The sequence below is a fragment of the Poromitra crassiceps genome (genome assembly GCF_964638095.1).
Source record: "Poromitra crassiceps genome assembly, contig: HAP1_SCAFFOLD_297, whole genome shotgun sequence".
Taxonomy (NCBI): Eukaryota; Metazoa; Chordata; class Actinopteri; order Beryciformes; family Melamphaidae; genus Poromitra; species Poromitra crassiceps.
This window is the reverse complement of record NW_028152104.1, coordinates 1-27981: the sequence shown is the minus strand read 5'-3', so window position 1 is coordinate 27981 and position 27981 is coordinate 1. Positions and strand designations below refer to the sequence as shown.

Genomic DNA, 27981 nt, shown 5'->3' with positions numbered 1-27981 from the left:
AGCGATCCAGGAAGCCTTTCCTTCAACTCAGGTGGATCTTATGTTATGAATATGGAATTCCTTTTCTACCACATTAGCAGGGCTCACATTATTGGCATCTTATTAATCTTCAAATTCCTATTTTGTTGCGTTTTAGCTGCTTGAACTGTATAGCATTTTGGTGAAGGAATGCTATGAAGAGTTCAGGCACTGGCAGTTCCAGCAGATGGCCTGCTCTGTTTTGGCACCAAGACTGACTGATGGAGCCAGCTGTCCCATGTGTCCAAAGGTACAGTAATAATTGTTATGGCATGTCTGGATGTGCATTATTATTTCATGTGCGTATATTTAATCATTGCTTGTATTATATTAGGAAAATGGAACCCTCTGTGTGGCTGCCGACGCGCTGTTTGGACTTCCACGGAAAAAGTCGTCAGGGGAAAGTTTTGAGCCTCCAAAACATGAAGATAGATTTTTCCTCAATCAGAGTGAAGTGGACAGTTTTGTTGAACATGCAAACCCTCAACCAGAGGTAGGACTATAGTTTCATTTGAGAGAAGAATTCCACCTACATGTGATAGTTTTAAGAAAGCGATCTGCTTTGTTACTCATGTCAAATCAATGTAACATGCTTAGTGATGAAAGGATTCTGTCTTTTCCCCTCAAAGGGGGGGTGTCCTGGATTCCATGCTGGGAGTGCAATCCGGTCAAGAGTCAGGTTCAAAAAGCTGGATGAAACTGGCGTATTCGGGCTCACCTGCAGGCATGAGCATCCAGTCAAGTTTCTAAACTTGAAATCTGGAGAAAGGTATTTGATTTTTGCAAGAACTAATGCTAAATATATGCTTAAATACATCATTTATTTGATTTAAGTTAAGTTATCCTTTATTTATCCCCATGGGGAAATTCATCCTCTGCATTTGACCCATCCTCTACTAGGAACCTTCCTAGAACTAGGAGCAGTGTGAATCTAACTCTTTTTGCTTAATTTCTTCAGACTGTCAAATGCTGTCCTCTTGCTGAAGGAATTCAGTAGAGAGCAGGAGGAGCGCCAGCTGAAAATGGTTTTCATGTACGACATCGCGTGCAAACTCAAACCCCACCTACAGGTAACACTACATATTTAAGTTACGGTACTATTGCAGAGCAAATGTGAAAGGTTTTAAAATCATTGCATCTATATCTATCTATCTATATATCCATCTAATTTCTGCATCTCTGTCTGTCTCTATCTCTGTGTGTCTGTCTCGGTCTGTCTCTCTCCCTCTGTCTGTGTCTGTCTCTCTGTCTGCCTGCTTATCTGTAACTGACTGTCTGTCTGCCTCTGTCTGTCTGTGTCCTACTTCCGGATTTCCCCCTTGATTTGATGGAAGCAGGTAATAAAGCATTTTACCTGGAACCAAATGCAACCTTGTTTTTGTTACAGAGCTGGGGGATAAGTCAAAAATGTCTTTGCTGGGGTCAAGAGGGTGTGGGATCAGTCAATTGACTATGTGTAGTTATGAATTAAAGTTGTGTTTTCTTTACTTTTTCTGCCATTTCTTTAGCGCCACTATCCTGACCTGATGAACAACAAGGTCAGTGTTCCATTCTTATGGGCACAATCTTGCATGTCAGGTTAGGAACATTTTCTACCTGGATCAGAAAGTAGATGTTTGCTAGTTGAGCCTGATGCACAGTCTATTTTCCATAGACTGTGCTTTAATAAGTACAAAAAACTACCGCACTAGACTCGGGGTCCCCACGGGTCCTTAACACATTGAATGCCAGCCATGTTTTCATTCCTGTAGGTAAGTTGTGCCAGGGGTGTTTTTGACGATTCTGGCTCATTTTAGAAACAGACGAGGATTCTTTTCTGTTAAGAATTCATGAACACCAATCATCTAAAAATAACTAATAGAATGTGTGCTTTCTCTGTCTAAAAGAGTTAGTTTGCAGAGTTAGTAGTTATGTAGATATTAGCCGTTGAGTACAGCATGGTTTCAGCGTCTGGAAATTTATTCAGAGATAAATGGCTTTTTGTGAAACAGTCACTTTAACCATTCATTTTTGGCATCAGTAAGACCGTCAGACATTCTAAACAATAGTTTTGAACAGTAATTTCCTCCATAACAACAGGAAACACCCCTCTCATTCAAACTCCTCCCTCCGTGTGTCTTGTGTCCTCCTGGCTGTACAGCGGGCGTGTCAGAAGCGCTTTTGCTGCTGCCTGCCTGTGTGCCTGCCTGCCTGCTTGCCTGCGTGCAGACGCTCCTTGTGCGAGTCAAGATGGGCCGGGGAATGCGTGGGCGATGGGCAGATGTTGATTCTGGCCTTTCTGAGGTGTTTCAAAGTGTGTTTCACCTATGATCTATTTTGCAAATCGCTCTCCGCTCTCTGTGTGCTGCTGCCGGTGCGCGGCCGCTCTCAGGCAAGACAAGTCTTGAATGGATTACTGTGAAATCGCCACGGCATTTCCTTGAACGGCTTGGTCCCGCGGCAGTTTTTTCTTTGATTTCGGTCGTCTGGGGGAGCACTGTCAACACTTAGTGGGTCGGTAAAATAGATTATACACATTATCTTGCTCCAATAGTGATCTCGAAGATGTAAAAGTTGTTGATTGATGTACCACCGTCAAAAAAAAAAAAATGTTTATGTAAGACGAGTTAGCTCGTCCTTGGCACTTAAGCGCTGGATTATGTAAGACGAGTTAGGTCGTCTCTGGCACTTAATGTGTTAAAATCATTGAAATCTATGCCTTAAAAGTTTGTGGAAATAGACATTGAAGGTGCTTGAATTTAGGGTAGCATTGTGTCTCCACAGTACTTTTTTTTTGCTGTATTGCATAAGAGAAGGTAAGAGACCACAGCACAGTTGAGAAGTGTTCACACATTCAAGCCTCTCTCTTTTTAATTGTCTGTGAGCCTGCTAGTTCTCATCATAATTTCTTCATAGTTGTAACAGTAATTAACCTTGATCCATGTCTCTAACTATGCCGTGTTGGCTCCCTGAAATTTCCTGATCATGATCGGGCAAGTCGTTGAGGAGGACATGAATACACCAACTAAGCATGATTAATATTTTACAGATGTTTTATGTCGTGTTTACAGTTCCAGTTCAACACTCGATTCCACAAGGGAACAGGACTGGCTGATGGGGAGCAGAGTGAGCGCTTGTGGTCCTACCTGCGAAAATTTGGAAAAATCACAAAGGAGATGACCCCATCTCATCGCACAGACCTCCTTACAGATGCTCTCCTGCACTACTCTGCCAAAGTGCAACAGAAGCAAAGTGAGTTGTTTGTGTGTGTGTGTGTGTGTGTGTGTGTGTGTGTGTGTGTGTGTGTGTGTGATACACACTATAATTGCTTTGGACGGCTGGACTTGACAAAATAGGAATCTGCATATTAAAGCCTAGGGTGGGGTTGGTATTTTTGTTAAGGATGAGTTACTTCAGTATTTCAAGGTTAACATTGTTGATAAGGCAGTAGATGATATTTTTGCTTTAAGATTTGAACACCGAGTTTCACAATATTTTTTTGTTACTTTTTCATGCTACCTATCACCCGAAGGCGCTGCACGGGGAAGGGACTTGGGGGATCGGTGTAAAGTGCCTGACCATTTCCTAAATTTAAAGCCAATGCTCAAAGGTACCCTACAGTTCAGCCCCCAGTTGATCTAAATAAAAGTAGGCGACCTAGAGTCTTCCCTGATAACTTTCTTTCATCAGAGTTGTGTTGCACTGTTTTACTAGAAATTATCAGACATATGGGTTGTTGGGATAATCAGGAGGATGTGGATCTCTGCTACAGTTCACTGTGCAGTGTTCTCTATGCAGAGATAGATAGACACTCTTCCACTAAGACTTCTGGCTTACCTACAAGTCTAGGACATCAACTAAAAGGTAAAGCTTTTTGGAACTGTGAATTAAATCCATTATGGGCTGATGTAAGAACTACTGAAAATAAATTTCTAAAATGCCGAAAAAATGCCTCAGGGATGCATTTATAAGCAGTGTCAACACATCTCTGAAAAAAAGACTACGTTTCTTTAAGCAGAGATTCAACAGGGGCCAAGCGATGCATTTGGAACAGCTTCAGTGTAAAAATCCAAAATAAGTTAAATTACCGTAACCGTTTGGGCCCTAGGAAAGCTGTCGGAATACTTATGGGGATTTGGATAATGAGACTGAAAGTGTCCCGAAGATATGGGAAAGTGAATTTGCCAATAATTTCCCCCCTTGCTCTCAAGTACCCCCTGTAGTAGCTCTACATATGCGTACCCCGCTTTGGGAACCACTGCTCTACATAGAAAAGTCAATAATCCAGCCTCTGTCTTTGGTTAAATCTTAGCACTGTATTTCTCTTTTTGTAGTAACAGGCATTCCTCAGCGACTTCTGAAGGCCGAGAAAATAAAGGAGGAGTCAAAGAAAGAGTTGACAAACCTCATGAAGTCTTTGCCAGGTATTTAAACTATGTCTTCATTTTGTGTTAATTATTGTCATGCAATTATTATCTTCACACTGTACTTCTATGGGTGTCTTTTTACATGGCAATTCATTTTTGGTTTGATATACTGTATACTCCTGTACTCCGTAACATGTTCTCTCATTTACATTATGTCATTTAGCAAATGCTTTTATCCAAAGCGACTTACAATATCACATTCTGCTATGCAACACCATCTACAACAGTTCCACTTTTGAAGCAAGAAAGTAGCATTAGTAAGAGTAGCATTCGTTTTTCAGAGTTTTTTTCTTCAATTTTTTTGGGTGGGGGGGGGGGTAGATTAAGAGGGGTTAGTTACTTTACTTTTACTTTACTTTATTTATATTTGGCAGACGCCTTTATCCAAAGCGACATACAACCAGGTTAAAACAGTACAGCAATAACAAGAAAAAATTAATAAAAGTTTTAAACGAAAAAATGTATAAACGGCAATTAAATTAGAACATATTTACAGACAATAGACGTGCGGATGAGAAGAATAGGAGGATAGCAAGATAGAAGAGAGAAGAGATAAAAGTGCATAAGGATGAAAGTGCATAGGAGCTAGAGGGTTAACACAGTTGTAACACAGTTACAGTAAGCAGTGTTGGGCAGTTACTTTCAAAATGTAATAGACTACATATTACTAGTTACTTTCATTTGAAAGTAATAAGTTACTTTACAATATTACTTTCTGTGTAGAGTAACTTGTTACTTATTACACTACTTTTGCATTACTTTCACCAAAATAACAGCAGTAGCAGAATGACATCGCTGCCCCGGAACCATCCCGAAAAATAATTTCAACCGCCTTGAAGTCAGTGTAAACAATGCAAAATTCTAAATTTTATTCTTTTCCTTTGTTATTATCATCTATAGTGGTTTTTTGCATAAAAACACAGTTTGATTAGGAAATGATTGTATCTTTTTTTAAATATGTGCTTTGATTGAATCAAATGTAACTCAAATTGTAACTTGAGTTACTTGACAAAGTAACTGGTATAATACTACTGAAATCCTATAAGTAATAAGTTATATTACTGAGTTACTGCTAAAAGTAATATATTACATGTAATATGTTACTTTTGTAATGAGTTACCCCCAACACTGACAGTAAGTAATCCGATGGGACAAGGGATATTCTCTCTACTTGTATTTGGTTAGAAATCAACTTTCCCTGAGTGTTTCTTTTACTTACCCCTATAAAAAATGTTTTTGAGTTTCCTACAGTACTATGGGTGGGGGTTTGTTAACTCACTAACTTTTGCAATAGCGTGCTTGTTGAAACCTGTTTAGCCACGATGAAGTTACAGTTGCTTCCCTCAACATGCGCTAAGGGGACTTCTCTGTTTGAGCGAAAGGTGGGAGAGTCTTTTACTAGTACAGAGATGAATAGCTAATTGATGACCACTAGTAAAATAAGCTGTCATATAAACAAAGCCCTATAATATCAAGAAAGTGCCGTATACTGTATACTGTATATGCACCTACGGGCGAGTTGCGGTATTTACTGATGTGGCACTTTACTTCCCCAGGCAAGCCTATAGGCGTTGATTCCTGTATCAAATCTCCCATCAACAGTCCTGAAGATTATTGTGAATAAATATGTACATTTGCTCTAGATGCAGAAAAACCCTGGCTGTTGATACTGGCTCAGTATACATTATCCCGCTTAGAACACGGCCTACAACTAAATCATTCAATAATCTGACAAAAATAATTATTCAAATATTTTAATAGCGTTTTCAACACAAAGTGGTTTCATTCGTAATTGGCACACAAGACACCACAGCTGCAACTGGTTGGCCTAATTAGTAGGCTAGTGGTTGCTGACAAAAGGCTCTTATCAACTGATTAATACCAGGTGTGGCAGAGCAGCGGTCGGTCGTCGAGAAATAATGACCGGTGAATATTGTTGATTGACCAATCAGAATCGAGTATTCGAGACAGCCGTGTTCTAATATGAATTAACTGCTTGCAAGGAGCACCTTCATAACCTCTTGAGTGTTCACTTACTCACTGACTAACAACATTTGGCATATTTAAAAGCACTGGATAACTAAATAATTCCAAATTCTGTTATATTTTCAGAACTAAGACAAATACTGTGATGATATTTTTGCTTTATCGACCCGTACTAGTATTAACACACTTTATCTAGAGTAAGACATAAGCCAGCTTATACCATGGTCTGGGTGAATACTCGATTCTGATTTGCTGTAGCGTGTCCATTATTTTGTTATAATGTAAACCTAGCTAAGTCCTGGCAAACGTCTGTTCACAATTCATATCCATGTGCCATGTCCTCAGCAGAGCCGTTTGAGCTCTATACCACCGTTCAGTGTTAATATGTCACTTTCATAAATTTAGAAGAAAAAAAAGGTCAAAGTAACCATTTGGGTTACCCTTGTGTGCTCAGTTGATCAAAATGACGGGCATTTACGGAGATCTGACGTTTACATTTGTCAGCTGACCGAAGCGCTCGAGCGCAACCATAACAACAACAAGGAAGCAGTCACCTGTCATAAACAAACGAAAATCTGAATTATCTTAGCCTAAAAGGCTGCATTCCACAGGATGCCGACTGCCCCTATGAACTTACTGATACTGTAGCCTATGAGCGATCAGCCACATGCTGCGGCCGTCTGAGTCTATTTCATCCTGTGAAAATCTTGAGCAGCCTAGGGGATTTTGTCTCCGGTTCTCAAAGTTATGACAACTAGATTTAGATTGCAAAATGCATGAAAATGAATGAATGAAATGAATGGACTTGTTTTGTTTCTTTGGTTAGTGACTATGGTATAAGCGGGTTAATGCACTTGGAGGTGTCCATTATCAGAAATTAATGGACTGCGCCTCTGCATTGTCCATTAATTTCTGAGAATGGACACTTCATCGCGCATGAACCCTTACATATGATCTATTACCTTGAATACAGTTCTATGGAGATTAAACATGTTTAATATCAGAGCCCCCATACACCGTGCAGTCATTGATACAGTAGGTAGGAGAACTCCTTGCGTCTCAATCCTTGTCTCAGCATCCGTATCCTTTTTCCATGGTTTTTCATTTAAAGTTTGCCTTTTTTTTTTTTATCTAATAATTGAACCATTGACCTCTAACCACCACTGTTGGAGAAACACTAAGCTAATCTATGTTTTGTTTTTACATGCTATTTTCAAGGTACCACTGTTGAAGACATCAGGAGTTGGGGGAAGGATCTGGAGGCTTCTCTGAAGAAGCAAGAGGTTTCCTTTTCCTGGGAGGAGACTTATGTCGAAAATCTCTACCAGTTTCAGAGGGGACAGTAAGTCAATGCTTTATTGGGTTATATAAAAATGTAATGTAATTTTTTTTTTTTTTTTTATATAACACATCGATGTTAACAACAACAATTTAGACTATTAAAAAAGTTTTTTCCGAAGACCCATTGCTTGAAGATTTTCTTGCCTCCTTGGTTTTGCAGTAAACCTATGCTATACCCCCCCCCACCCCTTTTTTACTTCTCTCTTTTCTTAGATGGCAACTTACAACATCTCAAGGAGGAGCTCAAGTTGTGGATTTGATCTCGAGAACGGAAAAGTAGGCGTCATAATGTCAAAACAAATTAAAGTAATCATTTTGCTGTGATTTTAGCAGCCAGGAATACCACTGCCCAGTTGGGTGTGGGGTAGATAGGTAGACAGGCATGGACATTTAAGAGTGTGCTATAAGAATGGCCTCTTGCATAAATGACTTCATGGAATCATTGTAACATGTCTTTCATATGTTGTGTCTGTGTGTGTGCGGGTGTGTATTAGGGCGCAGAGAAAGATCTGTGCTCTAGAAAAGAAGAACCACGTGGAGCAGAGGTGGTCGCTCACCTCCCCTCAGGCCAGGCGTTCCTCTTTTCAGCAATGGAGAAGCGAGCCATGGAGGTGTTAGACAACATCTTTAACCTCAATGTGGAGCGCAAGTTCATGTGTGGCCTGGTCAGGAAATATGCAGGTGAGATGATTAGTTATTAGTAGAGCGGATTAGCAGAATAATTGTGCACTTTTTGAGAAAAGCATGTACCGTAAATTCCGGACTATAAGACGCACCGGTGTATAAGCCGCGGGACCAAAATTGACTATTTTTTTCTTCTATAAGCCGCACCGGTCTATAAGCCGCGGGTGTTTTGATGTTTAATTACCATATGAAAGGGTTCGTGCACAGAGAGGAATGTCGGGAAAGCGATGGCTGTTTGGGGAAGCTCCCATTTATTAACATTTCAACAAAACAAAACAAAAGTCAGGTCACTAATCCCCAGACAAAATCACACAACAATAGGCTATATGTGCAGCAAACCTGTAACCAGAGAAGTCAAGTCACTAATGCTCGTCTTCCTCTTCTTCCTGCGTACTGAAACCACCAAAGTCCTCATCTTCAGTGTCGGAAACGAACAGGTTCAGGGTGGCTTCGTCAACCACTCTCCTCTCTCCTTCATTGTCACTCAAAACCAACGAACTCCTCTTCATCTATAGCTGTGTTTCCATTACAGTTTTTCGCAAAAGAATTGCGATATTTCTACAACTTCGACAATGTACAATTGCGACTTGTAGGCGTTTCCATTGAAGTTGCGTTTGAGTGATTCCCCGTTGCAGCAGCTGCCACAGTGATTACGCACGGGGATCTGCCCCATATCCCGTCCCCTGCATGCTCAAATCCAACCAATGGTCAATGGAAATCCCAACATGAAGTTACAATGCATATAAACGAGCCTGATTATCAATTCAAAAGAAAATGAGTCGCAAAATGTTGCTGGCTGCGTGAATGCAGTCAGCGCGACAGGCAGAGGAAAAAAGGTAGCCTAATAGCCTACAACTGGTCCGATTTAGAGATGGAGGGGGGAAAAGGCTGATTTGGTTCTATAATTGCACCTGAAACGTGTGCAATGTATTAGCCTACTCACAGTCACTGTATTCACTTCAGACAGCACCACCGCACCAGTGTGTGCTTTTCATCCTCTCATCTCGCCGCTGTGCCAAATGCGCGCACACAGGCAGCCTGCTGTCACCATGGACCGATTTCTGCCAAACATTATCTAATTTGCCCGGCTACGCTTTTGCACAACACTCGTCTTTCTGCTAGGTAGCGTTGCTTCAAAGTTTTCCACTTGCTGCGGAGGTTTTGACACGGCTATCGAACCTTACTTACCAAACTTATTTTCCGCTCCTTTTCCAAGGGATAATATGGGTCACATGACGTGCAAATGCGAAAAATGTGTTTCCATTACACTTTTGCGATAAACTGCTATATCGACACGTCTGAAAAACCACCTCATGATCATCTACTGCTCGTTCTCATGCTGTCGAGAACGAGCAAAGCTTTTTTTTGGTGAAAGAATCCTCCAGGGCGCTTCTTGTTAACAGTCCGAGTGAGTGGCAGGTCGAACGTCAAAGGCACTTCATCCATATTTATGATCTGCTCCGGTTCGATGGAATATTCCTTGATCTTCCTTTGTGTGAATTCCCCGAAGTTTGTGATTTTCTCCTGGTAGTCGGGGGAGGGAGTTGATGGGCTTGTGGCCGTTTGCTTACCGTAATTACCATATGTAAGTGGTCACGCACAGAGGGTATTGTCGGGAAAGAGATGGCTGTTTGAGGAAGCTCCCATTTACCGTATTACCGTAACATTTCAACAAAACAACATAACACAACACCACCGTTGTTTATTTTTACAGTGCACACAGTGTCCGCGGTGTGGTGAAAAGAGGGCAAGAGAGGAAATTAAAACAGAAGTGGATTTATAGTTAGAAAGAGTGCTAAAAAAGAGAGTTTTTTTTTTTTTTTTTTTTTTTTCTGAAAAAATCCATAGATAAGACGCACCGTTATATAAGCCGCAGGGGCCAAAAAACGGGAAAAAAGCCGCGGCTTATAGTCCGGAATTTACGGTAATTCCTCACATAGTGAGTGAATACCACAAGGATTATTTTCAGATGTGGAGGGAAGTCTGATTTGACCTCAACTCCAAGATGGCCACCATTTTCTGGTGTAAAATGTACAAATCTGCTTATAACAATTGTACATTTTTTGAGAAAAGCACGAACTCTCTCACAAAGTGAATGAACACTAAGGTTTATTTTCAGATGTGGAAGGAAGTCAGATTTGACCTCAAATCCAAGTTGGCTGCCATTTCCCCAAGATTAATGTACAAATGTGCTTATAACAATTGTGCACTTCTTCAAAGAAGCATGACATTTCTCACATACTAAGTGACCATAAGGGTCAGTAAGATGGAGGGAAGTAAGATTTGACCAAAAAAAAACAAGATGGCTACCATTTTCCCAAATCTAATGTAAATTGGGAAAATGGCGTCCATCTGGGATTTGAGGTCAAATCTGACTTCCCTCCATATCTGTCAATAAACCTTATGGTATTCACTCACTATGTGGGACAGTTCATGCTTCTTTGAAGAAGTGCACACTTGCACATTTGTACATAAGACTTGGGGAAATGCCAGCCATCTTGGATTTGAGGTCAAATCTGACTTCCCTCCACATCAGAAAATAGTCCTTATGGTATTCCAAAAGTGCACAATTCTCTTATTTTTGGGTGCTAATCCGCTATACTATATGCTCTTGTGACACGGATAAATGCTCGGGGAAGGGGGGGGGGGGGGGGGGGGATAATGAAAAGAAAATAAATAGTTATACTACAGGGGCCACATTACAGAAACTCCCTATCTTATGTCTTAAGTTAGGATAGGACTAGTTTAAGGTAGGATTTTTTCTGATTTGGTATTACAGAAGCAAATCCTAACTAACTTTAGGAATCCTATCTTATCTTGCTAAATCCTATCTTATGTCTTGTTAGGAAATCCTAAATACTCATCCAGCATCGGTTATCAACTTTTCTGTCTGTTACCCTAGCAACCACTAGCAACAGACACCTCCTCCTTTCTCAACTCGCGGGGGAAGTAGGAGCGCTAGTAGGCTAACAATGTGTGTTGTTGTTCCTCCCCCCTTGGAAACTGTATGTACCGAGGAGCCAAATTGCTGATGGCTGTTGCTACCTCAGTTAAATTACGTGACATAGCAGGTTGAGATATTTTGGATATGTCGGCCACTTCAGTTTGAAAATCTCCCTTCGCAAAAAAAAGTGCAAGAGCCCCGTGTCGCCTAGTCGGTCTCTCCAACACAGGTCTCAGCTCCTCGGCTAGCTGCAGTATCATGTCATCTAACTAGATGTTCTAGAAATTAATGTACCAGTCCAGTCCACTAGCCCCCAATTAAGTTATATATGGCTTTGAGCCGCTCTTGTTTTATATCTTCTTATTATTAAAGCCTTACCACAGCAGTACAACAGACCCTTTTGCACAGATTTTTTACTTATTTCCCATACTCTGTTTTTGTAAATGTATCCCCTTTCATTTGCTTTTAATAGACACTATTATGTGTGGATCTATTTTTTTTATATACATCAAATGCACAACCTGTTAATCTGCAGATGTGTATTTTTCTTGTATGCAGGTATTTTTAATCTGTTCAAGTTAACCATGCTCTGACTTTTTTCTCTCTCAGGTTGAGGCTATTATGTTTTTAATAATACAACAAATTAGACAATATTTTTCCAGTTTTTTGTGTGGCTTTGGCTTTGAACCACCGACCGTAAATATGGATAGTGATTCTGGTAACATCCTGACCTTTGACCTTTGCCTCCAGATGTTTTTGGTGGGACTGACCGGCGGTATCGCCTCAGGGAAGAGCACAGTGTCTTCAATGCTGCGGGAGCTCGGATGCCCCATCATTGATGCTGATGTGGTGGCCAGGAAAGGTAGGCCACTCCCTCTCTCTCTGCTGGTCCTTTAGGCCATGCCCTCTCTCTCTGCCGGTCCTTTCCAGTGCAACCTCTTCCGGTTCACAGAATGAATATACTGTATAGAGATACTGTAGAGAATTAGTGTTGTCACGGTACCAATAATTCAGTAGTCGGTACCGGTACTAGTGAATTTCCACGGTACTCGGTACCAATTTCGGTACCACGGTAAAAAAAACAGACTGATATTTCTTCAACATATTCTCTTTTATTAAAGTATGCAACCATTTCCAATGAACAAATGGCATGTAGCCTTCAACTTTAAAACAAAACAATGTGCTTCTGCTTACTTCTTATATTCAACTCTGTATGGCAGTGAGAGCAGACAGTGCAACACCAGTGGCATGTAGCCCTCAAGTATTGTTTATTGAATTAAAAAAACAAAACGATACGCTCGGTACCATGCAAAAACAGGTACCGAAGTACCGAAAACAATGTAGTACTGACTAAAGGTGCTCTTATACTCGAGCAAAGCTCCGTGGGGTGGGGCCCTGCGAGTCTCCGTGCAGACCTCGCGCTGGGGCAGATGCCATTATACTCAGAAAGTGATCAGCATGTATTGTACAATGGTGAGAACAGCCCGTGAAAAGTCGCAATGAAACGCTATTATGTGCAGTACTGAGTGCGCTTTCACTCTCAAACGACCGCACATCAGCACATGAAGGAATCAAATCACCAAACTTGTTTTTACTGAAAGCCGTTTTACTTCTCAGCCCTGATAGCCTACTCTGTGCTGCTTTTAATCTCTCTCAATAATGCTCTCAACACAACACATTTACTTGGTGAAATTACTAAAAACGAACAGTTGCAAATCAAAGTTTATAGCCTACCACATGGGTCAAGAAATGTGGCGAAAACACAGCTCAGTGTTCAGGGTTCAGTGGCTTGAAAGCGGACATGTTTGGAGAGAAGCCGTGCGCTGCTCGCGCTGTTAGAAAAAAAATCAGGCACAAGGCGAGCGCCAGACGGAGCTAGCAAATAACCACGCCCAACAAATTTACGTCATTTGACGCGCCCGGCCCTCGCTCCACCCCCGCGCCCTTCATGGCAGGGTGAGCATAATTCAGCCTTTAGTACCGAAGTACCGAAAACCGTGACAACACTAATAGAGAATATATATAATATAGGGATAAAATAGGGATGTAACGATAACCGGTTTTAATGATAACCATGATAAAATTCCTTATGATACCGTACCGTTTCAAATTTTCATTATCGTTAAAACCGTGGTACCGTGATTACAGTGTGTTGAAAAACATGGTAAATACTGTCCATTATCAACCAAAGTTGGCAACCTTCTCCCAGATGCAAATGTGCAGCCTTGGAGAAATGATTTCAGTGAGTTTATCACTCCTTTTTGGGTCTGAGTTTTCAATATAAAACGTCGTAAAATGATTTCAGTGAGTCTCGATAATGACGATAACCGTGATAATTTTGGTCACGATAATCGTGATGTGAAATTTTCATACCGTTACATCTCTAGTGTGCAATACAACATAACAGCAAAAAGACATAGGACAATTGGGCAGTGTTAAAACTAGACATTAGGTGATTAAGAAGACAAGACAGTACAACAGTACAGCAGTTTACCTTGAGTTGGGAGGTTGGGTTTAGTTAGTGTGTAATTATGTGACATGTATGATGTCAAGTGGCATTTGTTAAGCACCAACTTCTCACTGCCTGTGCCTCGGTAACAGTGGTGGAGCCCCACAGTGCTGCCTACTGCCGCATCGTCGACCACTTCGGCCCAGAGATCCTGCTGGAGAGCGGGGAGATCGACAGGCAGAAGCTGGGGCAGCTCATCTTCGCCAGTGAGGAAAAGAGGAAGCTGCTGAACTCCATCACTCACCCAGAGATCCACAAAGCCATGCTCAAAGAGATCCTCCTCTACTTCCTCAGAGGTGAGGGAGGAATCAGGCTTACATGGCTCAGTTACAGGTTGACTTGGGGGGGATTAGCTCACTGTGAGGCAGCACTGGCCATCAGATTTGAGGCTGTTCTTCACAAAGCTTCCTAAGTAGGGATGGGGCCGATCCAATATCGATACCAACATAATTCACGGATCGGAATTGGATTGGAATTTTTGTTTTGTTGTTTTTTGCAATTCCAGCGCGGGGGCGCTGGCCGTAATTTGCCCATGTATAATGGTATCCTTCTTTGCCTTGTATATTTTCTTAATTTTGTCTGCTTTTTGCAAGGTATATTTAAAAAAAAAAATCTTTTAATTGGCCAAATCTTTGCCTATGCTGTATATTCAAGAAGAATAACGGTATCGGAATAATATCGGTATCGGCAGATATCCAAATTCAGGTATCGGAATCGAATCGGAAGTGAAAAATGTGGATCGGTGCATCCCTACTGAATACACTTTTATTTTGCCTCACAGTCAAAAGCAAACTTCTTGGAACAGTGAGATAAACCATGAGAACAGTGAGAGAGAGAGAGAGAAAAAAGTAGAGAAGACCAGCTTCAGCTCAGTCCCAGTCCTTGTGCTTTAGGCTGTTGATTATATGTCTTTGGAGTATTATATTGCCTTGTGTGGTGGGAACATTCACCAGCTTGACTGTGAATGTTTCTGTTCCCCTCCAGGCCACAGTGGGGTGCTGTGTGACGGGCAGCAGCAGAGCATCACCTCTCCAGAGCAGCCGCTGAACCTGCCGCCACCTGGGCCTCCGACCCACGACGACAAACAGACAGTCCGACACGTACTGCTGTGTCTGCTGCTATTTGTCAGCCTGCTAGCGGTGCGGATACAATACTGTTATTAATGTTCAAGAGTGTGTGTGTGTGTTTGAGAGAGAGAGAGAGAGAGAGAGAGAGAGAGAGAGAGAGAGAGAGAGAGAGACAGAGTTAGAGAGAGAGAGAGACAGAGTAAGAGAGACTGTTTATGTTTAACTGTTTATGTAAGACAGAGTTCAAGTACCAAAAGCAGTGAGTGAAAAGGTAATCCGGCTAAATCAGATGTAGACACAATCCAGATATCAGACGCATGTGAATGATCCTGGCAGGTGTACAGAAGGACAGCATGTCACATCCAAATGTGCTGCTCACTTGTTTCAGCTCCCACAGGTTGCCAAGTTACTGGCAGGGGGGGGGGGGGGGGGGGATTTCAGGCACTAATGCAGGGTCTAAAATTAATTGCTAATTAATGTTAATCGATAAGCTTCACACTGGATGATATTAGGGGTGCACCGATCGATCGGCAAGCAATCTGTATCGGCCGATTTTGACCTCAAATATGCGATCAAATAATCAACCTAAAATAACCTTTCCAAACTTTCTTTGAGGAGTTTATATATCGGTGATCGGTAATCGGTGATCGGTCGATGATCGGTTGGGCAGATATTTCCCATAGGCGATCGGTGACAAAAAACGTGATCGGTGCACCCCTAGATGATATCATTTGAATCATGGTCGTTGTAGTTCATATAACACTTTCATTAAAGCTATAGTGCGTCACTTTTGTAGTGCAGAACCTTTGTCTCCCCGTTCTGGCAGCGAATGTGCCATTTGCACAGTACGTGACTCCATATGGTGATGTATTCTGAGTGAAACAGGATATACACAGTAGAGTGTGGAGGAGTGTGGGATATACACAGTAGAGTGTGGAGGAGTGTGATTTGACCGTTGAAAAATGGGCGTGTCTGCGGTAAGGGACTGGGTGCTGCCCTGCCCGAGCCTCTGAGGAGAGGGAGACAGCAGTCCGCTGATGTGTTCTATCAGACAAATCTGAAACCTACCGCTCACATTTCATAGAGAGGCAAAGTGGAACGTCACTTCCTGCTTCAGCACTGTACCAGAGATTTTCATCCACCATTTATTTTCCCATAGACATTTCGTAAAAATGCTTATAAAATAGTTTTACTTTGTCGAACCAAACGGTTCAGCTAACGCTATAATCGGGAGAGACCATAGACCATTTCACTCGGACCAAAAAAAACATCGAAAAAATATTTTCTTTAAACCCGCTTTTTTTTTACGCTTTGGTCCCAGTGAAATGTTATGCGATCTCTCCTGTCTCTAAATATATCTGTACCGTTTGGTTTGAACCAGAGCCATGTAGATAGAAGAGTCCCGACATCTCCATTCACTCCAATGGACCAGTTTTTTACTCTGAAGAGTTCCAGGAAGTAAGGTCCTGGATTAAGCAGCACTGTCGAGTTGCAGCAAAATAGACAGTTTGTGTTGTAGCTACTCAGAAAGGGTTTTCCCCCCTTGAATCAAATTGTACATTATCAGCTTTATTTTAGCAGCATGCAAAAGTAGCGTAAGACCCATTCCTGGCTGTTCATTGGCTAATGAGTCTCGCATTTTGGTCCTCCGCTGATGCCACTCTCTCTCTAGAGGACACTAGTTTGAACCAGTAAAACTATTTTTATACGCATTTTACGAAATGTGTATGGGAAAGTGAATGGCAGATGAAAATCTCTGGTACAGTGCTGAAGCAGGAAGTAGGCGGTCACTTTGCCTCTCTATAACGGTCTATGTACAAACACAATATAATGTTAATACAGCCCCTTGGACTGCGTACTCCCTGGCTGCTTCACTGCACTGAGCTGCAGAGGACTGGGTGGTTGGCTGCCTCCAGGCGGAGAGAGCAGGCACTGGTCTTGAAGCGGGCCACGAACTGCGGTAAATGGCGATATTCCTGGAATGCGAGTTAATGAGCCAATCACATGTCCCTCATCTACATGAAATGAGGACATTGCTTGGAATTTTCTTCTAGCCATGAAGATTGATTGACAGCTGTCATGTCATGATATTATTGGTTGAAATTGCATTGAAATTTGATAGTACTAGCTGTCGCTGACGTATGCACATGTAGATTTGGTTATAAGTGAAGACAAAGCCTAGCCGTAGCCTACTGTCATGGCTGTAAAACAGTGGATGAATTGTTTTAGAGCGTCACACAACACAACCTCCAGGAAATGACTTGTTTCAGTATCAGAATTTGATCAATTTGCTCCGATAACATTTGGAAAGTCTAGAAGAGCCGCACATGATTTCATTATTTATACTCATTCAAGTTAGCAGATGGCTAACTGGAAGTTAGAAGCTCTGATCTCAGCAGGAATAACAGAGAAAGTTACTTACAGTATGAACTTTATATGGGAAACACTGCAACATGTATGGATTTCTGAATGTCTCTCTCTCTCTCTCTCTCTCTCTCTCCCCCTCCCTCCCTCTGTCTATAGAATCTGTCCAGTTGTTTGTGGTGGTTGTTCAACAGAGATCCAGGAAGACTTTATCTAGAACTACAGTTCTTCTGTGCTGTGGCCAACTATGGACAGGTACCTGCGTGCGTGCACGCGCATTGTGTATGTGTGACATGTTTACTGTTGCCTTGTATATTTTAAAAATCTATGTTGTTACATCTCACGATGCATTTTAATAATCTGTTAATAAGCCATAGGCCAGGGTTCAACCAGTGGCCTCATTTTGGAAAATAAATCATACAGGAATCTTTTATTTTTTGTGTATCAGTGTTCTGGGGGAAACTAATACTACAGTAGTAAGTCACAAACCTACAATGTTTACTTTGCCTACTGCAACAAACAGAGGTGTAAATGTGGTGGTTAAGAAAGATGATGTCTGAATAGAGCCCATAATGTGTTGTCCACATGTCTGAAACACACATTTTTATTTTTAGTCTACTTCACACTTCACAGACTGTGCAATTAAGTAATGTGATATGAATAGGCACATAACTGCTAGCCCCCTTGGAGCCTCCTTTTGTACCCCTCTCCTGCTCTTCCCCCTTCCTCTGCTTACTAGCCTTTGCTCTCTTCCTCACTAGTATGGGGCAGGATGCTGTAAGAGTGAACTCTTCCCTCTGCACACAGGTCCCAGAGCTGGCCAAGTGTTCAGTGCTGATGAGGGAGCGCAGCCGAGTGGAGGAGACGATCCAGGCCATGCAACGAGCCGGTGCAGGCAGTCTGCAGGTGACTGAATGGACTGTGTGTGCTGAGAAGAAATGAACGGTCCTCAGGGCATGCTGTTATTGTTCAGAGCTGTTTCACAAGTCTCACAAGTCTCTGTCAGAGCTTTTGAGTCTTCACTTGAGAAGTTCATCCAAGTCCAAGCTTTCACTGAGGCTCAAACCCAAAACCTCCAAATTGAGGTCTGGCCATTGGTTTACTATGGGTACACCCTTGTGTACTCAGATGTCAAATATGGTCTGACAGAGAAGTCTGGAAATTTTAGTCTGGAAAAGAATGGCATTTTGAAATGGAAAATGTGTAGGAACCCTGACTATATGGTTTGGACCAAACAAAACTAACTTGTGTGTGTGCTGACTGAGTAGTGTAGTACAGTGAGTCAGACTATTCTCCTCTAAATAGTCCTATTTCCTCAGGTAATCTCTGACTTCGACATGACCCTCACCAGATTTGCCCACAATGGGAAGAGAGCCACCACCCACAGTAAGCACACAGGCTTATTGTCATCAGAAGCATCTTGTCCAAACTGTTTGGTGATGACAAGTTTGAAACTGCTTCAAACCTTTTTTCCTTGTATTTTTCCAGACATCCTGGATAACCGGTTGTTGATTAATGAAGACTGCACTAGAAAGGTAAGGAAGCATTCATTATTATACACAATTTAAAAAATAATAGGTCTATTTTACACTTCCTCCGTAGTACCTCTGGTTGTTTGATTGGTTGTTGTGCTATATCCGCTGGGCCCTATCGTCGTACAGGTGCTATCGCACTGGTTTGCGCGCCTCTTAATCTTATGCTATCTTCCCTGCATCTTATGCTATCGTCTGCCTCACGCAAGTGTCATTTTGCACTTTGGCCACAATACCATCCAGTTTTGCGCCGGGATCTGAGCGCAGACACAGGTGTGCTTTTGCCACAATAGGATTCCCTGTGTTTGACTCTCATCCTGCACCTACATGTATGACTGTTAAGTCTGTGCAGAAACCTTTCAATTAATATTAGAGACACCCCACTCCAGGCTCCGCCAATAGAGTACCGCAGGGATGACGTATTTGTGTAGGCTTAACCAGAAATCGCCGCCATTTTGGTTCATCAGGGGAAAGGTCTATGGGGTTTTAGAATGGGGATTTCACTTAAATGCATAAAAAAAGTTTATGGGAAGTTGGGAACGTGAATTTGGGTTCAGCAGGATAATCTTCAAACAATCACTTTTATGCCTTGTGAAGCGTTTTCTAAATAAGGTGTTTAAAAAAATTAATTTACTTTCCAAAAGTCATAAAAGTTATTAACATTTGTGAAGATTATCCTGCTGAACCCAGATTTGCGTTCCTATAAACCTTTGTTAACCACAGACTTTATGCATTTAAGTGAAATCCCCATTCTAAAACCCCATTCACTTTTCCTCTTACAAACCCTCTCTATTGTAAGAAATTGAACTCTTCTGGTCTCCTAAATGGGCGTGGTTCTCGGCTTGCGATTGGCTGTCTGTCAATTATTGGCTGACCAGTCTCCTAAGGGGGCGTGACAGTGGCGAAACCTCCATGGCACAAATACAGGAAGTGACTGCAAGTTGGGGTGTCTCTATGTTATGGTATGTGTGTTGCGGTGTCTCTATGTTATGGTATGTGTGTTGGGGTGTCTCTATGTTATGGTATGTGTGTCTGCTCCTTCTACGTTGCAGATGAAGGAGCTGCTGAACACCTACTATCCTATAGAGATTGATGCTAGCCGGACTGCTGAGGAGAAGCTGCCACTCATGGTGGAATGGTAAGGATTCGAGACAGACCAATAGAAATAAGGGACTGTCTGATATTTACGTGGGGTGGGGTAAAATATGATATATATATTTTTTAAATCCACTGCCCTCCCTGACATTTAGATTATTTTCTCTCTGCCCTCCCCCACCCAGTCCAGCCTTTTATCATTTTATACACAACTTAGTTTGTTTGAAATAAAACAGCAACTTTTTATCACACGACCGTCATATCTGGTGAGATATTGAGAGCCTGATTTAAATTGTATTCCTATATGCGCAGCAGCAAGGGCAGCAACGTTTCATGTGATTTGAGTTGTTATAGAAAATATAGCCTATATGCACGGCAGATATTGATTTGGTTCCTGTTACAATTGTGATTTAATGAGACGTGCGGCGGGTCTGCGCATGGACAGATATCACTGATCATAGTATAGTGCCATTTTAATGCATTTAATGTCAATCAAAAGATACAGGTGAAATAGGCTATAGCTGATATTGATCGATTGTTGAAGTTTTTCTTTACTCTGTAGGCTACTCCTCCATTACGTGACTGCAAGCCTTCTATTTAACCTACACAAAATTATGAGAACAATATTCTTCAAAGGCGCAGCACAGAAAGGAATGTGTATGTGCAGGTGCGCCCGTCACCAGTGGGCTAATGTTTTCATTTTCTTATCATCATATAATTTGGTTGTGTGGTCAGTTATAGTTGACTAATGAGCAGAGATGGGAAGTCATCAGAAACCACTGAGATTTGATGTGCTTCTCCAGCACACCGGACCTTTTGGACAATGATGGTGTCAGCTTCCTCCTGCTGAGTTTGTAGATCATATCGGCTCCTTCTTTCTTCCAACCTGATCTCAATGGGGCATGGCTCCTCCCCTGTCACATGGCTCCTCCCCTGTCACCACCAACTTGTAGATGGAAAAGCCGATCTTGGGTCAGCTCACATAAGAGCTAAGGGATGGTGTTTCTAGCTGAGCTCTGTCTCTGTGACATCTCAGGTGATGGACTTGATACTGTAATCATAGCACATGTCTAAGATGAGGTAGACGTCACTGTCTGATAGATATAAAGTCAGCCGTGTCATAACATTTTTGATGAAATCAGCATCAGCTGGCCAGTGGATGGTCCAAAGAAGGGCTGATCCATCAATGACAGTGACATCTGCAACACTGGCATTCCTCCTGGAGATTTTGACTTGGAGTGACTTCTTCAGTGTAGACTTGGATTTACAAATTCACATTCCGTCCTCGGTAAACATGGCAGTTGGGACTGGTGCCAGCTCATAGGCGAGGACATCCTTCATGTCAACTTCATGGTCACTAGACAACAGTGTGATTACCCTTGAATCGATGGCATTTAGGTCATAAATTGTGGAGATGCCAACTTGGATTGATTTGGTTGTTGTCATTGTCTTCACTTTGTTTGAGATGGTGAGACTTTGTTTGAGATGGTGTTGTAAGATCCCTCTGACCAGGTCTTCTCAACATCTTCTAACATTGCCTCCTAACATTGGGGACGGCTTTAGCTCAGGAGGTAGAGCGGGTCGGCCAATGACGCAAGGGTTGGCGGTTCGATCCCCGCTCCCTCCCAGCTGCTGTCGTTGTGTCCTTGGGCAAGACACTTAACCCCAAATTGCTCCCGATGGTGTGTAGGCACCCTGCGTGGCAGCCTGCCGCCATTGGTGTATGAATGGGTGAATGTAGACTATCTACTCATTGTAAAGCGCTTTGGATAAAAGCGCTATATAAATGCAGACCATCCTCAATCTTTATGGCACTGTCTACAATAGACAGTTGGTAGGGTGATCTTGATGTTCATGATGCTTTCCCCTGGGTGTTCATTGGGATCCAATGGATGGAGGCAGGTTTCCAGTTTCTGACAAAGTCCTTGACTTTGGCATGTGCTTAACCCATGGCTTTAGCCTCCACCTTGTGATAGAGATGAACCTATCTGTCTTATCCTCTTCTATCTCCTTCATGTCTGACACAATCTTGCAGCATATGTGGTGGCTCAGGGCCCATATCTTCAGTGCCTATGGCTTCACGGTAATCCAATGATCCCTCCATCACTGTGGCCGTACCTCATGAAAGTGGACTCTATGAACTGGTTGCTCCACAGGCCATTCCATATTCCACTAATGTGTCGCATCACATGCTGCTCCTGGAGAAAATTGCTTTGTGGAGAAAGCTTCTCCATGGAATGAAGATACTGTAGTATGGCCATACCTGATATGGTTGACATGGCCAGCTGCAAAGTAGTAGGTAAGCATCTTCTGGAATGTGGTCAGATGGAGAAGCCAGTCACCCTCACGTTCAGCCCAGATGTATGACATCATCAGCATCATTGGTTTCACCAAGACCTAAACCCAAAGTCTGGCTGTTCTGGTCTGACTCATAATCTGATCCAAGGCTGCTTTCTGGAAATTTCTTACCGGAACTCCAGAGAGCCCACTATCAGCCATCAGTGAACATATAGCCCCAACAAAACTCATCAATGTGTGCATACTCCCAAGTAGGGATGTAACGATAACCGGTTTAATGATAACCGTGATACAATTCCTTACAATAACTGTACCGTTTAAAATTTTCATTATCATTAAAACTGTGGTACCGTGATTACCGTGGTACCGTGATTACAGTGCTTTGAAAAACATGGTAAATACTGTCCATCATCAACCAAAGTTGGCAACAGTCTCCCAGATGCAAACGTGCAGCCTTTGAGAAATGATTTCAGTGAGTGTATCAATCCTTTTTGGATCTGAGTTTTCAGTATAAAATGTTGTAAAATGATTTCAGTGAGTCTCTCAGTACTTTTTGAACATTTTCAGCATTTTCTTTATGAATACAGTGATAATACAATAATCGTGATAATTTTAGTCACGATAATCATGATGTGAAATTTTCATACCGTTATATCTCTCCCCCCAAGACGTTTTAAGCGGCACAGCTGCATCTATAAGTGACGTGTGTCTGTTTGAGGCGAGATGTGTGTGAGGCGAGATGCAGTGTCCCAGCCATTGGGGTGGCCCAAGTGGGGCACAGACTCAAGAAAGGGTAGCACTGATTGTGGCATTTAGGAAGGATGTAGAAAGTTTTCCCTCACCAAAATTTAGCCTAACTTCACTCTAGCTTAAAAATAAGCCCACTACAGCCTCTGAAAGACAGTATTGTTGGCCACAGATGCCAGCATCCTCAGGATTTTGGGGTGGCCAATTAGATTTCAGGGGTGGCCAGTGCCACCCCTGGCCACTCCCTAGAAACTCCCCTGCCGAGATGTGCACACAGGATTTGAGCAGTGCACCTAGACCCCTCCCCCCGGCTGTACAAGGAATTGAGAGTGGAGACAGAAAGTGTCGCAGCTCAAAGCCAGTGAAACATGCACACACCCACACAGTCGCGCACATGCACACACACACACACACAGACACACACACACACACACACACACACACACACACACAGTGCCAGAGAGAGGGGAGTGGGGGAGAAGGGTCTGACTTGTGCAAACATGCACCACTTCAACACCTGGGAGTGATTTATCAGACTAAAAGTCATCTGCTTATTTCATGTTTTTATTGGGGGTGGGGGGGGGGCACATGGCGCGGGAATCAAATAGGCTACATTATACATGACATCCTAGCTCCTTTATGAATAAACATTGGAGAAAGCAAATTTGAGGCATTTGATTTTGCATGAAATCTCATAAATGCCGATTTTTATGGGATTTTGGAACTTAAGGGGTTAATATCTAAAAATGCTCAAGGGTGCTCACCGGGCACCCTCCTGTATTTTGAATAGGTACCCCCAAGGTACAAGAATCAGCAGAGAAAAAAACTTTATCAGACGAAACAAGATTCATCAAAAAAAACAGCCTTTGGCTCCCGGACTACAGTGGAACATGCCGAGTGTGATTCAGTAGGGGGGTTTAATTGATTACAGTTTTTCACAATTGCTTAAACACATTTCCTGATAGACTACCTCACTTTCTCAAAACCCGAAACACAAATCTCAAAACTCACGCACAAAATGCAAAATCCTACACTTCTCTTGCAAAAGCACACTTTGCCCTCAAAACAGTGTTAACTCTTCACTAAATTGTATTTTCTTTTCAAATGACAAACACATACATCATATGAGTAGACATTTCTAAGCACCCATTGAACACTGGTGTGCAGAATGGAAAACACTATATGAATGCTTTATCAGTAGAATTATGCCTTTGCATGTTCAGTTTCAGGTTGTGCACATTGTGTCTAATGTGTTTAAACAATTGTGAAAAACTGTAAAACCAATTTTTGAGGGGTTAAACTACTTGCCACCAGGACTGCTGCCTACATACTGTAACTGGACCCATTTGCAGGGGCTTAGCCTACTGTATGTGTTTGGTTTAGTTCAGTTTTGTCTTGTCAAGTTTTGAATAGAGATCTGTTATTAAGGACAATAAAACCTTTTCGAGTCGTTTGTTGGGGAAAGCCATAACAAAACTGCCTAGAGATCCATTGTGGGGGGTGAGAGAGAGGACGAGGCAGGAGAGAGGCCAAGGCAGGAGAGAGGACAAGGCAGAGAGGACAGGGAGAGGAGAGAGGACAAGGCAGGAGAGAGGACAAGGCAGGAGAGAGGACAGGGAGAGGAGAGAGGAGAGAGGACAAGGCAGGAGAGAGGACTTCAAGGCAGGAGAGAGGACAAGGCAGGAGAGAGGACAGGGAGAAGAGAGGAGAGAGGACAAGGCAGGAGAGAGGACAAGGCAGGAGAGAGGAGAGAGGACAAGGCAGGAGAGAGGACAGGGAGAGGAGAGAGGACAAGGCAGGAGAGAGGACAGGGAGAGGCGGGAGAGAGAGGACAAGGCAGGAGACATGGCACGAGGCAAGAGAGAGGACAAGTAAAGGCTGGCAAGCGGAAGAACAATTAACAGTCCAACACCACCATCATCTCTTTCTCCTCCCCCCCCAACCAACCTGTCCACCCCCCCGTCAACAAAATGCCCTCCTCTGCCATCTCTCTATGTATCTCCCGGCCTCCTTCCTCTCACCCTGTTCCCACTCAACCACTCTACTACCATCTCTGCAGGGACTGACCCGCAGAGGAGAGAGGGGAGCGGGCACAGTCCCTGCAGAGATGGTGAGAGTGGTTGAGTGAGAACACGGTGAAGGAAGGAGACCGGGAGATGGCAGAGGAGGGAGGGGGGGAGGGAGGGGTGGGGGGATGGGATGGGGGTGGGGGGATGGGGGGGAGGGAGGCCAGGAGAGGGGTGGGGGGATGGGATGGGGGAGGAGGAGAGGGAGGGGAGGGGTGGGGGGATGAGAGGGATGAGAGGAGGAGGAGGAGGGAGGAGAGGAGGAGGGAGGGGATGGGGAGGGAGGAGGAGGGGGAGGAGAGGGGTGGGGAGACGACTTCAAATCCCCTGCAGGAATCGAACCTGCACTTCTCCGCATACAATGCGGTTGTTAAGGTGACTGCCTTAACCCCTAGACCATCAGCCTAGGTAACTTACAATGGATCTCTAGGCGGTTTTGTTATGGCTTTCCCAATGAAAGACTTGAAAAGGTTTTAGTGTCCGTACCGGGATTCAAACCACAAACCTTTGGGTTGGAAGGCATTGTCTTTCACCACTGGACTACAGCCCAGCTCAAACACACAGAACATGCAGCAAGTAACATAGATGTGCTTAAGATTAGGGTTTTCTTAACCACGACCATACCCTAACCCAATTGATATGTTTTAGAAACATAAATAGAAACGACTTAATTTTCTAATGCTAGAGCATGCATTCTCAATTGCTGCAATTAGTCAGATGATAACATTCTCATTCCAAAAGTATTTTTTCAGTGTTTGAATTTTGGAGAAACTTCCACTTCCTGTGGGACTGAACTGAAAAGGAATTTAAGTCACGGCTGGTCTTGTACTGTTCTCTACAGGTGGACTAAAGTGCATGAGCTGTTGATCCAGCAGAAGATCAGGAAGGACATGCTACCCCAGGCCGTCAAGGACTCCAGCGCTATGCTCAGGTCCACACAGCTCACAGGACACATTTACAAAGACCCTGTCCCAGAGACAAATATGAGCTTGGCAATAATGTCTACAAATGTCTCTACAGTCGAGTTTTGGACATTTGACATTTTCCTCAAGCCACCACATGATTGTCTCCAGACATAAAGCTAAACAATAGGACATTTGTTTGCCCATTGTTGCCAATGTTGTAGCCCTCTGCACAAAGAAAACTCTTGCAAATCTGAGGCTGTGATGAAAACATTAAAATAGCAGTTCAATAGAGCTGTTGTCATGGCTGTGACTGGTTGCAAGACAGTTTCTAATCACGGTGGATAAAGGGTTAAATAACCCTAACCCTAATTTGACTTGGATAAATAAATCGCGGTGGATAAAGTTAGAGCTGCACTTCAGTCAAATGAACAGCATGGCATATTTTCACACTATAGAAAAGTGTTCGCTTGGATATGATAGCTAATGTTGAATTCAGATGACGCAAACTTTAATATCTAGATTCATAGAAGAAACTAACTACTCAAAATCCCTCACAAAGATCTGCAGATGTTTTTAACCAATGGTTTTGTGGAGATTTGGTCTCATTTATCAGATGGTTCCTTCGCTGCCCTTTACTATTATATGTTTAAAAACAACAGCACATCAAATATATTTGAGATGTGTGAAGTAGTTGAAAAAACCTGCAGATTTCAAAATCCAGCCCATTGGTTCAGGTGTCTAATGAGGTGTGTTTGTGTGTGTCTGTCTTCAGGGAAGGTCATAAGGTGTTCTTTGACCGTTTGGCCGAGCACCAGGTTCCTCTGTTGATCTTCTCGGCCGGCGTAGGTGACATCCTGGAGGAGGTGATCGGCCAGAACCACGTCTTCCACCCCAACGTCCGCATCATCTCCAACTACATGGACTTTGACCACAGCGTGAGTGTTTGTGCACTTCATAATATGAAATGTTTTGTGTAATAAATACATAGATACTAGAGATCACCCGGTATGCCCATAGACCAGTGACAGCCTGATGACCATAATATATCTGTGCAGGTTAATCAGATTGATCAATATCTAAGAAAAACTCACTTTCCAGGCTGCAACAAAACATAAGTACTAATAACCAGTGTTGGGGAGTAGTGAACTACATGTAGTTGAACTATGTAGTTTAACTACATTTTGTAGTGGCTTGCTGGTAGTTCAAACTACAATTTTGGGCAATAAAATGAAAGGAACAGGCACAGCTCCAGGATTTTTTAAATAATATTGGTGTAGATGTGTAGATACTATGAGAGGTATCCACCTGATCATAATCCACATCTACAACCCAGAAGAGAGGATGAATACAGCAACCCTAACTGAACACTGTCTTGTTGTTAAGGGGATACTGCGAGCCTTCAAAGGTCAGCTGATCCACACCTTCAACAAGCGGGAGGGCGCTCTGCAGCACGCAGCCACGCTTAGCGAGCTGCAGGACCGTCCCAACGTGCTGCTGCTGGGGGACGCTCTTTCCACTGGGTGTCGTTAGGTGTTTGAACCCGGAAGGGCGAACGGTTTTTACCGCACTGCGTGCTCTCGTGCCGGTAATGTTTGTGCTACATTTGCTTTCTGTAGAAAAGAACTTTGCTGTATTCATATCGGTGAAATGGAATAAATGGATGGGTTCCGAACATCAAGGACAAGCCTTCTTCGTCGTTCTTATACAGCACTCAGTGCAATGTTATCGTATATATTAACATCAGCACAGCTAGCGAGTCAGCCACAACTCAACCCGGTAATTCAAGCACCTCGGTGGCTTACAGTATAGGGCTGTGAGCCTGCCTCAACACCCTGAAAGATTAATCATTTGTAAAATCCTTTTTGTTGCAGCAAGAATGCATGTTGTTGTTTGCACATTCTGTATGTGCGAATCAGAACATGCAACTCCTATCCGTTTGGGGTTGTGGCCAGCTTCACCCAGACGCCCACAAACAGCCATATCCTTGAGTCTGATGAGACTAATTTCTCTTCTCCAACT

The 27981-nt window shown here is 42.9% G+C and overlaps 2 protein-coding genes across 2 annotated transcripts in view; both read left to right on the top strand.

Moving 5' to 3' along the window:
• LOC310771006 (uncharacterized protein) overlaps positions 1 to 27950 on the top strand; it is a gene marked incomplete at its 3' end in the record, with an annotated part of 45968 nt that extends 18018 nt beyond the window's left edge. Inside the window, exons 5-15 of the mRNA XM_083663693.1 lie at positions 12130 to 12241; positions 13981 to 14184; positions 14873 to 15027; positions 17479 to 17574; positions 18127 to 18225; positions 18639 to 18705; positions 18808 to 18854; positions 19904 to 19989; positions 25899 to 25988; positions 26735 to 26897; positions 27834 to 27950. Coding sequence (XP_083519819.1) covers positions 12130 to 12241; positions 13981 to 14184; positions 14873 to 15027; positions 17479 to 17574; positions 18127 to 18225; positions 18639 to 18705; positions 18808 to 18854; positions 19904 to 19989; positions 25899 to 25988; positions 26735 to 26897; positions 27834 to 27950 — 1236 coding nt within the window. The remainder of the gene's footprint in view (positions 1 to 12129; positions 12242 to 13980; positions 14185 to 14872; positions 15028 to 17478; positions 17575 to 18126; positions 18226 to 18638; positions 18706 to 18807; positions 18855 to 19903; positions 19990 to 25898; positions 25989 to 26734; positions 26898 to 27833) is intronic.
• On the top strand, positions 22 to 7752 carry LOC310771001 (uncharacterized protein). Its single transcript, XM_083663688.1, has 10 exons — positions 22 to 31; positions 137 to 268; positions 353 to 511; positions 648 to 787; positions 977 to 1088; positions 1527 to 1556; positions 3069 to 3249; positions 4332 to 4421; positions 5201 to 5262; positions 7629 to 7752. Exons 2-9 carry the CDS (start codon positions 206 to 208, stop codon positions 5212 to 5214), a joined length of 789 nt encoding a protein of 262 aa, XP_083519814.1. The 5' UTR covers positions 22 to 31; positions 137 to 205; the 3' UTR covers positions 5215 to 5262; positions 7629 to 7752.
• Positions 27951 to 27981: the final 31 nt, after the last annotated feature.

What these genes read in the sequence shown, in the direction of transcription:
- LOC310771001 (XM_083663688.1), top strand. Translation starts at nt 206, where the DNA reads ATGGCCTGCTCTGTTTTGGCACCAAGACTGACTGATGGAGCCAGCTGT. An exon ending in AACTCAAACCCCACCTACAG is followed by an intron (nt 1,089 to 1,526) that starts GTAACACTACAT and finishes CCATTTCTTTAG; the next exon opens with CGCCACTATCCTGACCTGAT. An exon ending in CTGACCTGATGAACAACAAG is followed by an intron (nt 1,557 to 3,068) that starts GTCAGTGTTCCA and finishes TCGTGTTTACAG; the next exon opens with TTCCAGTTCAACACTCGATT.